Source organism: Aquila chrysaetos, chromosome 25 (genome assembly GCF_900496995.4).
Source record: "Aquila chrysaetos chrysaetos chromosome 25, bAquChr1.4, whole genome shotgun sequence".
NCBI lineage: Eukaryota > Metazoa > Chordata > Aves > Accipitriformes > Accipitridae > Aquila > Aquila chrysaetos.
In genome coordinates, this window is record NC_044028.1 from 16485480 (window position 1) to 16499150 (window position 13671).

The window sequence follows — 13671 nt, forward strand, 5'->3', positions numbered from 1 at the left end:
ACGTGCTATTTCAAATTTTTGTTGTTCTCATTATTCTTCATTTAGTGACCAAAGGCATGCTGTGACATTGCATATGAGCTTGTGCAGCCTCCCCTTTGTCACATACTGCTATTGGGAAACTGCAGTTCCCCTAGCCCCATGCCAATTAAAATTCACCACTCTTAGGGAAACACTTAAAACTGTTTCCCTGTTGTTAATGCTCGCTCAGTCCCACATTGAAGATGGCTTTGCCCTGCACAGTACAGTACAGAGAGAACAAAAGCTGCTAGATGGCATGCAATTTTCCCAGGGACAAACACATATTGGGAGTTTTAAGCACCAGATGACAAAACCTGCTCTGAGCAAAATTAGAGGACATTATAATTAGAATCATGATAACCCTCATCTCATAGTTTACATTAAAACTCCTGAATTGTTACTATTTTTACACCTGACCAGAAATTACTAAGGTGGGATTTATTTACAGTTTCCATAATGTTCACAAGTTTTGAATCTAACAGAGATACTGTAAAATGTGTGAAACAGCAAACGGGCTGCAGTGAGTGGGTAGGTGAAAGGAAGATGGCAGTTGTTTCAACCACTTCCATACTTTTTTCTTCTTTGAGGTATAATTTCAGATATACTTATAAAGTTGCTGTTTTCTCCACAGAGGGGCAGAGAACAAAAAATTCAGACATTCTAAGTTTAGAAAGAACCATTTTCCTCACCTTTGTCTGAAAAATTCATGCAGTAACTGCTGTAAAATTTGAACTGGTATTTCTGCGTTTAGGCACATTTCCTGTCCCTTATGACCACAACTTTAATGTAAACACCCAAATATAATATACAGCAAGCTACACTTTCATGTAAATTGTTCTGATTCTAAATCACTCCCAAAATTTCAATTTGTATTTTTGTAACCTCTTCTTCCAATTCTCCAGGCCTTGTTGTCCTTGTTCTGCCAGACACTCTTCATTTGAGACAAGTTATTGAATGCTTAAGAATTACAGAATGCCAAAGAAGGAGTATGAAGGGTCCAAAAAAAGGAATCAGAGTAACACATGGCTAGAAACTGAGAAGGGGAGATTAAAGATATACTCTGAGCAATGGAAATCCAAAAAAGTTGGTTAAAAGCGAGACAAGGTAGATCTTGTGGGTAAGAAATTCTTTTCTTGTGTTATTTACAGTTGTTAAGCACAAAAATACTACCCCACGCCCAGAAAATTTCTTAGCTATAGATTGCTGGAGGTTGGGAGAGAGCAGGAACTTCAGAACTTGCCCAATTCTCATACTCCTCCCTGAGGACACACTGCTGGCTACTGCCAGAGGCAGAACACAACTACATGAATCTGGATCCTCCAGCTCCAACAGGATCCAGGTGAACTAAAAAAAGGTTTGGAGAAGGATGACAAGGATAATCAAAAACATGGAGCGGGTAACAGCTAAATTTACTAGAAAACTCTTCATAAATTAGCAGAGATCTCTGAAAGAAAGATGTTTGAAAGAGGTATGTAACATCATGAGCGGAGAAGGGAAAATAAGGACAGTTTTCCATTTGCTATGAATAAATATATTCAGCATATATTCTCACTGAGAAAGACACAAACTTACTACACAGATAAACTGTAAATTTACTCACTACCTTGAGGTCACACTCTTCTTTGTCTTTTTGCAGATTGTCTGCAGGACTGTCAATTTTTAGAATATAATCTACTGAAATTTAGTCTTCCATCTTCTCCAAATAAATTTAAAAACACTAATTCAGAATGGAAATTTTTCAGAAAAAGAGCATTTCACATCAGGTGTAGGATAAGGAGAGAGACTCTGAGCATTGTCATAGTATGAATGAGAAAAACTGAATACTGCAAGTAGCAAAACTAAAATCCCCCTGTCTATGCTACCAGGAATCTCAACAGGTCCCTCCCCACCTAAATGATTCTGTGCTTCTGCAAAATGGAGAACCTGTCAGCACTTACACTAAGGTTGCTGTTGTGAGCTTTTACCTTTGAGAGCGGAATCATCTTCTCCAAGATTTACAGTGTTTAATCCCACCTTTTTTACACATCTGACACTTCTCCTTCCACTTGTAGGGTACTGTAGGCTGCAGCAATTTCTGTTAGAAAGTTGCTCCGAAATGTCCAAGCCCACATCACCATCCTTTCTGGTTAGCATTTGTGATTTCTCATCTCCATTTGCATTTCTACTACTTCTCTGACATTTGACATCCTCATTAGTCAGATCTGAAAAGTTTTTCATGATTCCATCTGACTGTGTTTGAAATCTCAAACCTAAACAATGTTCTGTAGCAAGCCAGGGAGGCTTCTGCTTACTGTAAGTGACTTGATTATTCTCTGTTACTTGGGAAGATGACTGTAACCAAGAAGGAATTGCACCTGTTGAATCAGACAATTTTCTTCCTGTTAGCTTTTCCATTTGCTCACTCAAAGAAAGTTCATCATCACATTGAACATGCTCCATAACTGCCTGTAGTGTTACATTATCTGTGGCATCTTTCATACAAACTTGAGATGGTACCACTTTTAGATCATCCTCCAACTCAGACAAATTTTTCTTTGTAAAGCTGATTGAGTTCATCTTATGCTCAAGAAGATTTTCTTCTGGCAGAGAAGTATTGTTTGACTGTAAGCATTTAAAATGTAGGTCTGCTTCCTTCTCTGTGACTGCAGGTGCATCTACTGCTTTTGTTTCATTTGAAGAATATGCAGAGATATCTTGCTTGTGATCTGTAAGGTCAATTGTAGTGCTATAGTCAGTGAGGAGATCTCCAGAGGCTCTCTCTAATTCGCCATCAAATACAAGGTTCTCATTAACATATAACTTCACCTTCTTTGCTCCAACATCAAGGTCCTAGAAAAATGAAAGTATGAAGATTTCAGTTAAGCTATTCAAGCATTAGGTATCACTGTCCTGGAACTCTGACATCTGAACACTTAATCAATAAGCAGATGAAAACGATTAAAACCCTGTATCAGTAACATGCTTTTGACTACTTGTTATGGTTTAACCCCAGCCAGCAACTAAGCACCACACAGCCACTCGCTCACTCCTCCCCAGTGGGATGGGGGAGAGAATCAGAAGGGTAAAAGTGAGGTAAAGCAAAAGCCGCACACGCAAGCAAAGCAAACCAAGGAATTCATTCCCCACTTCCCACGGACAGGCAGGTGTTCAGACATCTCCAGGAAAGCAGGGCTCCATCACGCCTAACAGTTACTTGGGAAGACAAACACCGTCACTCCGAACGTCGTCCCCCCCCTTCCTTCTTCTTCCCCCAGCTTTAGATGTTGAGCATGATGTCCTATGGTCTGGAATATCCCTTGGGTCAGTTGGGTCAACTGTCCCAGCTGTGTCCCCTCCCAACTTGTTGTGCCCCCCCCAGCCTCCTCGCTGGTGGGGTGGGGGAGAAGCAGAAAAGGCCTCGACTCTGTGTGAGCCCTGCTCAGCAGTAACAGAAACATCTCTGTGTTATCACTGCTGTTTTCAGCACAAATCCAAGCCATAGCCCCCTACCAGCTACTATGAAGAAAATTAACTCTATCCCAGCCAAAACCAGCACACTACTTCTTAATCAAAAGCTCAAACAACTGAAAAATACTGTGGAATATTTAAGATTTTATTTAAAAGGACTAAAAACCTTGCTAGGCACTACTATGAACCACTTTGGCTGACAAGGCTTAAATATTTAGAAAAGCTTGAGCAAAGAAGCCTAGATTGAGTATAATTATATTTGATCAAGATATAAATTCCAGAGGCACATTTTGCTTCAGCATCTTTACGATTCACCACTTTCACGACATGTTCCACAGCAAACAACCACCCTGATCAAAGCCACTAGAGTTATAAAGAGTTATAGAAATACAGGGCTGGAAAGGACATAAAAAAAAAAAAATCACCTGGTCCATTTCTTTCCACTGAAGAAAGTAAAATAACCTATACCATTGTGATGAAATCTGTTTTTAACAGTTTTCAAATAATCTGCCTTGATAGCCTATTCCAACACTTAACTAGCCTTTTAAATAGAAGGCCTTTATGCCAGACACAACTCTGCCACTCACAACCTTATTTCTATGTTCTCCTTTTCTGTGGCACCCACTAAAACCTGATTTTTTCATTCCATTGAAGTTGGAACTAGTGTTCTTTCTATTCTCTTTATCATTTCCATTTAACCTTTTCTCCCTCTTGACAAAAATACTGGTATCTTCAAAGAAAATACAGAAGATGAGACAAAATCCATCTCTTTTCTGCCCTCTAAATTTCAGTAACGTGTCTATCACATGGAGTCTTTAAAGACTCTCTGTTCTTTCCTTATTTTCATGGAAACTGAGAAGCTTTTCATGAAAGTAAGAAGTTTCAGCTTCATCCCTCTTGCTCATCTCCTGGATGTCAGTTCTCCTTCAATACTGATTTAAATTTTCATCTGCTCTCAGCCTCAACCAGTTACTCCTTTCACCTTCAAGTACAAGTATCTCCAGTTCTTCACTCCTGCATGCACTCTTTACAGCTTACAAGTCTTTATAACTTCCATGCTACTGCTTTTCAAATAATAACATGTATGAGGCAAAAAATGTAAGATGGACTTACACAGGAGGAAAAACAGAAGATGCAGGCATAACAAGAAAGCTACAGTTGAGGGGGAGGAGTACGTGTAGGAATGCAAGACACATTCCTGATACATTCCTGATAGAAAATGATAACCTTCACTAACTTCTCAGAGAACAGCTGTAAACCCAGTTTAATTGGCCATTATGTTATGGCTGCCTGTGTTACTCCTAGAGTATCATAAAGCGCTATATGTCTATACTGATGCATTTGGCAATAAAACATGATATTTTTTCCCCTTGAACAAGGACACTGCTCAATTAATCTAATTGGGGATCAAAACACTTTAATAATTATATATATTAAAAACTAACTACATGGCTTTGCCTGAAACTATGATGGAGAAGAGAAAGACTATCAGGATGCTCCAGTAGTGTTATTTTTTGAATCTCTTTATGTCTGGACTGTTAATGTCCTCCTTTAATGCTAGAGATATTGGATAGTCACAGTTGAACTTGGGATAACTGCAACATTTCTATAGAATATCCTGGCCTCTACTGCTCTTAGTTCTGTACTTTGACCTGGGAACAGATATAAACTGCATGGAACCACAGAAACATACACATGTATATTTTGAAAAGTATTTGTCAATTTCCTCTTTTTAAATTAAAATCAGCAACCTCTTAAGAACAAGATGTTTTGAAATGAATCCCACTCCACCCACCAGTACTGGAGGAGGACAGGTAGACAGAGAAAACATTACAAAATGAGATGGTGGAGCTTATTCTCCCTGAATGAGGGACAATCAAGCACAGAAAAGGGCCAGTCACTTCAAAATTACTATTCAAGTCAGCGGGAAATGACCTCCCATTCTCTGATGTTTTGGAATCTCTGGGATAGGTACTGTAGGAAGCAAAAGAGGTGTCTGGACTGTATCAAGATGAATCAGCCAAAGCTACAGACATTTCTAGGACAATAGAGACAGGCTGAACTGGGGCATGCATTAATAACAGCTGATAGCTCAGAAGAACCATCTATTCATGAAGAACCAGTAAAAGAGCTAATGAAAATCTCTTGCACCAAAATTCTAAGCAAACTGAGGCTCAGGGAGGAAAAATATGAACAGATCTCGGGGACTCCAAGAACAAACATATGCAGGCACATGACTAAGAACTGCTCTTTTTCATTCCCTCCCACCCCTCTTCTGAGCTTCCAGTTGCTTAGTGATCAGATGTGGTGGGAAAGATTGACAGAATGGTTAGCTTCCCTAGCACCACTGCTTAACTCTCCTCGAGCATGAGGAGGTTGGAGAAATCCCTTCCTCCTGAGTAATTCCATCAAGAAGTCACCCTGTAAACAAACAATACTTCATCCAAGGCAGGTTTTTTTCCTCCCAGAAGAGTAATTAGAATGCCACAATGTCTCAGGACAAGCAAGTAGGTATGATCAACGTCGGAGAGAAAAAAAATGAAAGATTTTGTGAAAATAGTTCTACAGTTTCTCTTGATGTTCCTTCCCAGCTTGCACTTTCAGCCCTCACGGAGTGCCTCCTGGGATAGTGCCTTCCAATGAAGCAACAAGGATGGCATTTCTGGCCATTTCAGTGATATTTGTGCACGAAGGACAAAGCTTAAAACCAGAGGCACTTTTCTGCGAATTATACCTGGACAGAGGACTTGAAGTTGCCTCTGCCTGACTTCTCACAGAAGTGTGAAAAAGAAAGAACAACAGAAAAGAAGTCAAGAACTAGAAGATAAAAGTTCTTCCTTAAACCTAACTCTGCTGGAACAAAGCTGCTGGATCCTTACAGGCAATGCACCCTAGTAGTAGTCCAGCACTGAAAAAAATCTCCAACTCAAGAGAATGGACATGAATATACACACAGGAGAAACATGCATATAGGCAATCGCTTGAAGAAAAAAATGATCCAATTGGAAAGCAACTAAGACATTCATGCATTTAAGTATTAATTCCACTCACAGATTTGTGAAGACATACAACAGACATTATATTGGAACTTATGAAAAGAGTTTTAATAGCATCAAGTAACGATGCAATTTCAAGGCTGTAGTAAGTATTTATGAAATGTCTGAATATTTCAAACTTGAAAAGAACTGGCTGCCCTTACTTACACTTGATCTCTTCTTGCAGACTAAAAATTACCTCCTTTTTCGCAGACCTCATCTGAAGTAAATAAAGGCAAGAGGAAGCATTCTCTGGGACTTTCCTTGTAATTCAGTGAATCAAGGAAACTATGACAATGATGTAATCTGATTTTTACAGCTTCCTTCAGACATATTTTTTCTACTTCCAGACTCAAGTTCTAAAACTCAAATATATAACAGTACTGGCCTGAATTAATTTTTTGCCTATTTTTTTTTTAAGAAGTACTTGGGCACCTCTCACATGGTTTTCAGGGGAAAGAAGGAGGTTAGAATGATTACCAAAAAACCCCACAGGAGTCTGTCTCTGGATTTACATTAGCAGGAAGAAAATTGTTAGCTAATTATATTTTTGGGTTTTATACTTCTCAGACAAAACTTCCACATGACAAATTACAGAATTAGGCAGAACTGCTTTGTATTATTCTTTCATCTTAAGGATAATAAGACATTTCTTTAGTCAGTGTAGACTTCTACACTGCCACCAAAATCCATGGGATTATACTCCTAATGGATTTTACAGCTTGCCTCATAGCGGTTTATTATAAAACAGTGCCTTGAAACACGGAAATACATTTATGTGTATTTCCTGCATTATATTCAATAGGTTTGGTAACAAATCATACTATTACCTCCAAAAAACAGCAGTCCCTTTCGCACTCTCTAATGATGATGGAACATTCTGTAGCTCACATTTTAATAGAAAAAGCTATTAAAATTCCAGAAAATAAATATAAATCATGTTATAGTAAATTTGTTTAAGCTGTCCCTTCCATGGCCACTTCCATATGTATAAATTACCACGTGTGCTTATATAAGAACATGGATGAGAGCAAAACCAGAGGGATAAAGCCTCTTACTTATAATCCAGGACAGCAAATCCTCTTTGATCCAGTACCTGGGATTTTTTTCTTAACATTGCAGTGTACAAACAAGAATAATTTTCACGGTGACATTCAAACACACAAACAAGAGACCATCTGCCATGAGATATCTCTCTTGTAATACTAGATTGCTTGTTTTATTATGAACACACAGTTAGTATACTTTTTAACTAAAGTGCCAAAACTGAGATTGAGCAACAGTCAACCTATTTATACTTATATACATGAGAAAACACATATTTTAAGACATATTTATTTATATTGTGATAAAACAACTGAAAGTCCTGAATATTAAGATGCACTTACCTTTGTATCTTTATTTCTCACCACACTAAAGGATTAAGTGACAGAATACGCAAGCCTTTTATTAGGTCTTTAGAGACCTTTAATAGCTTTGAAAGAAAATGCATTAACACTTACATTGCTACCACTTACAATTAAGACAAAAGCAAATTTCACAGTAGACATGGACTCTTCCTAGCTCCCTATTTTATTAGAGAAAATGGTATCTACTTTTATTTCATACTTTCGGAAAGAAGATCAAACTGAGTTTCCCTAGGCAAGGTAGAGCATACATACAGAGGAGTTGAGAAAAGACTACTTACACTGGGAGTTGTTGTGTTGTAATTCCAAATCTTGATCTTGGATATACCAAAGTCATGTGACCGGGTGGGATTGCGGATAACAAAGTAAAGTTGGACAGGTGGATAGAAAGGGCACATCCAAAGGAAGCTTTCCTTCGTGATCTAAAAAACACATACAAGCAGACTGTCACTAATACTCTTTCTCCTAAAGCAGGATATTTTAATTTACTCACCACCCCACAGAAGAATATACATCGATTAGAAAAGTAACTGTTTAATAAAATCTGCTATGTTAGGAGCAAAACCTTAACCTCATTTCCAAACAGCAAATCCGACTCTCCTGCCTGTAAGACACCTCACAACAACCTAACAATTAGATAAAGGTCAGCTGCTTGCTGTCCCAGTAAGACATCTGCATGCTCACAAACGACAGGCAGTCTGCCATGCTTTGTAACTGCAGGGTCAGAGCAAGCCCAGTTTATTTTAATCAAATTAATCAGCTTTGCAGGCACTAGAGGGGATCACTGAGCACAATGGACACTGCATAATCATTTTATGATTTCTTAAAGTGCTTACACTTCTGTTTTGCCCTCTAAAGAGGGGAATCTTACAGAATTTTATTTCACTACCTCTATTTTAATCAGACTTTGCAGACAACTAATTTCACTTACAGATCTATTCCTCAGAACTATATATAGGACTCTACCCTTGAAATTTTCTAAGATATCACAGAAACTCCCAACATTAATTTTACAGACAACTGACAATCAAGACATTTTAAAGTACCAAAGAGCGCCTAATTCTGGACATTGTTCAGAACTGCTCCCTCTACATGTTCAGAAATGGAGCAAAAGGATGTGTGGCAGCTCAGAAAGAAGCAAGGAGTAAAGAGTTTCAGAATCAAAATGTTGAATATTAATATACTTGATGTTGAATGTTACCTAAAAACCCAGAGATGAACGAGGACACAAAGTAAATATACAGGCAGCCAACATTTTAGTGATCTGAGATTAGCAGATAAATTAGCTCCCTTTCTATTTTCAAGGATACACAGTACATATAGTCACACAGTAGGTACACAAAGTCAGTATTTTTCCATATCCTTGCACTTTGAAGTGAGTCTTTCAGTTTTTCCTGAAGGTAGTAACTACAAAGCTTTCCTATTGAGTACTTCAGATGTGTGCCTAATGATGGTAAGGACAGAGCTCTGCCAGTCTGTTCAAAGATATCATGAACAGGTCAACTTCTCAGAGTGCTCATCTTCGTATTCCAAGCTCTGATGGTTCACAATGCCTCTGCCCCAGAGGCCTCTCAAAAAGCTTTGGGAGACTGTTGTTGCTTCGAATGTCAGTCTGGGGCATAAACAGCCATAAGAGCACCAGACAGGTTTAATCCTTTCTGTATAAAAAAAGGAAAGAAGCCTCTTAACATCAAAGAAATGAAGGATAGCCCTCAAACCAGTGTGAATCCAATTCCAGGATCAACTTCAAAGCTAGATCACATTACTGAAGTTGTACTATGAACAAGAATGATTAAAAAAACCATTTCCCAACAGCAGACAACATCTGATGGGCAATCTACCTCCAGTCCTTTCAGGTCAGGACCTGATGCCCTAGAAATCGATAGGTTCTGGTGCATACGGAGATACTGCCAGAGGTGCCTTCACAGGAGGGCACCAGATTCAGCAGCAAAATGGACTCTGGAGAGACTTGTTCCTGCTTCTCACTAGTTTCTCTGTAAAGTTGCACATGATCTTCCAAACAATAGAAGGCATATCAGAGCCACGCCAAGTATTGGGTCTTGAGTGAGAGGCAGCTGTAAAGATCATTTTGTTTATCAGTGGAAGTAACCGCTTAGGACAGGATACACAAACTCACAGGTGTTACAGTCTCCGTCAGCATGCCAAAGATCTGACACCAGAAGTTGGAAGGCATCTTGATGAATCCATGCCAAAACTCATGAGACGGTGGAGGACTCTCATGTTTTATCACTAGGAGTGATGGTGATGTCTTTGCCTTCACATGATGTACTCGAGTCTGGAGTTACTGTCTTTGCAACTAGCACTGAAAAATCCAGCCCAAAAGTTCTTTGAACAATCAGGGTGAACCGATATGTCAGGAGTAGGAATTACATTTGAACTGGATCAAGGAAAAAAAGTGAGAGTGGGAACCTTTGGTCTTAAATTTTGTGGGAGACTGGCCTGAGACACTGCTTTATGTGGGCACTGAAGGTATACCTGATGGAGGGTAAAGGAAGGCTGAAGCACTGTGATGAGGAATGATGTGGGTCTGAGGGTTCACCGTTGTGAAGAAATACCTTTGTTAGATATTTCTAGAATTACAGTTACCTGTCCTTGTTATTCTGAGGTTTAAAAGATCTATATATGCATATAAGAATCAAAAAGGTTTACAGAAAACAATTTCAATGAAATGCCTAATCTACGTCTTATTAAGCATTATATTCCATCAGGCACTATTTCCTTAGTTGAGAGCACCTGATGTTCTGCCAGGCATTTTTCTCTTTTACAGCATATCACGAAGTATAAGGGAGGAGGCAATTTAAGTGTTCTTAAAAGTCTGCAAGGGTAATAAATAAACTAATAAATAAATAAAATCCCTGATCTTCAGTAAGACTATGTCTATTCTCAAAGAAAAATGTACACCTAAATGATCAAAGATGGAAGTGTTTTAACCATGGTAAAGTGAGTTTTCCACAAAGTAAGTTTTCATGTTACGTTTTCATTCTGTTGAAAATATTAGTTGCTTGGAGATTCATTAATTTGTTGTTTTTTTCTAATGCACCCAAAAGCGTTCTGTATGATCTGAAATGTACACAAACTGGAAATGCTGCTTTGACTTCTGAAGGAGTCTGCAGTTCAGTTATCACATATCCACATTCTAAGACCATATTCCCTGTCCAGATTGCCTTTTCTCTGATGCAATACCTTTCCAGCTTCAAGAGAGGAGATTACAGTGTCACAAATCAAAGGAATATATTAATCAATGAAATATAAAACCTCATTACTTAAGAATAATGGGATATATAAATACATGAGAAATGCTGAGAATAACAGGTTTGTAATGGCTTAATGAATATATTACTACATAATTTATAATAATCTAGAAATAATTTATAATTATCTAGAAAGTCTGAGAGTCACTAGTACTACCACTACTACTGAGTGTCATCTGCCAGAGAGCACAGCCTATAAAGGAGAATGGGTATTTATGACACCCAAACTACAATTTTCGAGAGAGTGTAAGAAAGATGTTTCAAGTAAAAATATTTGTCTGGAAATAGTACTCCATACTGAGTTTCAACTAAATTTCAAAATACTGCATATTTGCCCACTTTCTATTCCCATTCACCCTGCTAACTGAAAAGTATCTCTAGCATGAAATGAGTTACAATTTATGTTTTTTAATAGACTAAGTCATTTAGTAGCCTCATCCACTAAAATCATACTAATTTTTACTGGAATCCTAGCTCTAAAGTCCCATGGAGACAAAGGACACACAGTGAATGTGCAGCACAAATGAAATTATGGCTATATGAAGGGCTATGGACATTTGCTAAGCTCTTCAGCCGCATCAGAATTTCATGCCAGTTATTCTCTTGTGTCCATATTCTTTAGTATGTAAGCACCTTATGTCTCCTCATCTTACTATCTCACAGAAGAGCCATGAAATACTTTTAGCATGCCACACATTCTTCTTAATCTCTTGTTCGAAACTACCTACCTACGCATTCTTATTCTTCCATGATTCTTCCCTAGATAAAAGAATAACAAGGGGACAGGAGAAAATAAGCGTGTTTCCTTCTTAAGTTTACCTAAATTAATATTAAACATCTGGAAGAAGTTAGCAGTGAAGCTCCTATACCTTCAGATCACAAGAATTACTTAAGTTTATCAGCAGACATATGTAAAAATTTGAAATTCCCTGTCCTTAGAGTTTTGTGATGTCATTCTACAGATACTATGATTACAATACTTTAAAAACTGAATGTGTTCTTTCATCCAAGACAATACCACAGAGTTAACATACAAGTAGGCAGAGTTAAAGCTGCCTCCTTCCAGTTGCTCGGTTAAGTAAGTCAGGCAAATTAATCAAATTCTGCTCTAAAGCAAAATTATAACTGAATACCAACATCTTGGACAGAAAAGCTGGATTTGTTAGTAATAAGCAATATCTGTATTTTTTTAAATTATCAGATAGTTGTTATGCTAGTCAGGTTCCAAATGCAATCATGTTTTTAAACAAAAAACCTAGTGACAGAATATTAAAGAAATATTATAATGAGAAATTTTCACATCCAGGACTAAGCTGTCTTACATTTAAGTTCTTATTGACCAAGCAGCACAAATCCCCTGGGTTGTCAGCATTTCGAATGTCCACATCATGAGGAGACACAATTATCTTTTCGTTGTACAAATCAAAGAATTCCACCTCACTCAGGCCCACATTTACTGGATTTCCCCAGTTAGAAAGAAGTTCCATAGTCACATAAATGGCATCATGTACTTCCATACTGGTTGTCACCTGGATCAAAATGAAATATGGTATAAACATAAGTGACAAAACAATACAATGTGGAACACAATAAAGACTGTTAAGACTGCAGTACTGACGAGTCAGAAGCAAAAAGCTTGCAAACTCAAGGCTATCTGGATGACATTCAATCATTCTGGGTTCCACCAATTCTGCCCCACATCAATTAATAAACCTATGGCAGGGTAAGAGAAGAGAACATATCACCCTCTTACAAAGCCTAAAGAGAAAACAGGTCTCTGTTCTTTGTCTGATTCCTTTGTCATTCTGATGAACAAAGGAACAGTAATAAATTCTCTTCTCTTACCATGCCATAGTTTTATTAGTTGATGTGGGGCAGAATTGGTGGAATACAGATCATTCAATATACTTTTATTTCAGTAATACTGGGAAGCATCAGTTCCGGTGCATATGTACACAAACCTTCTCTCTCAACATGGAATCTACTTCAGGTTTATCATCAGACCGGGATAGCTCATTGTCACAGGCAGAAGGGCTCTCAGGCTCTGGAAGGACTTTCAGAAGTTTCTTCTGTTGTCTGAAACATACATATTCTTTTATGTGTTACTTCCTCATAATTCTTGTATTTTTAAGAAATAGTTTAGTTGGTACAAATGGGAAGAGATGATAGGATGAACCCACACACCCCGCGGAAGAATCCCATGTACCCCTACACTGAATGACAACTGTAGCAGCATCCCAGCTTTGGTTAAAAGACTGGGCTCCAGTTCTCAGCTGGGTGTGAGGCAGTTTGCAAAAGTAATACATAGGTAATATAAAGACAAACAGAGGGAGATGTTGGCAGTTCCCTGATCTACAGAGACTAGGCCAAGGCTGCAACCTTCTCCTTGATTTGCTACTACTTGCATGATGTCCCAGGTATCTAAAGATTATCAGGTGTAGTGGTACTACACTACACCTGGTGGTATACTGAAAAATATCTCTTCAAAAAAGG

The 13671-nt window shown here is 38.2% G+C and overlaps 1 protein-coding gene across 8 annotated transcripts in view; it reads right to left on the reverse strand.

Moving 5' to 3' along the window:
- The window catches only part of KATNIP (katanin interacting protein), a 64607-nt gene that overhangs the window by 31638 nt on the left and 19298 nt on the right, over window positions 1-13671 (reverse strand). For 7 of the 8 annotated variants that reach the window (XM_041120125.1, XM_041120124.1, XM_030002502.2 and 4 more), the window contains 4 exons: window positions 13140-13254; window positions 12501-12707; window positions 8188-8328; window positions 1983-2847 (listed from right to left, as the gene is read on the reverse strand). In XM_041120125.1, the coding sequence (XP_040976059.1) occupies window positions 1983-2847; window positions 8188-8328; window positions 12501-12707; window positions 13140-13254 (1328 nt within the window). The remainder of the gene's footprint in view (window positions 1-1982; window positions 2848-8187; window positions 8329-12500; window positions 12708-13139; window positions 13255-13671) is intronic. The other variant, XM_030002505.2, reaches the window with a different exon arrangement.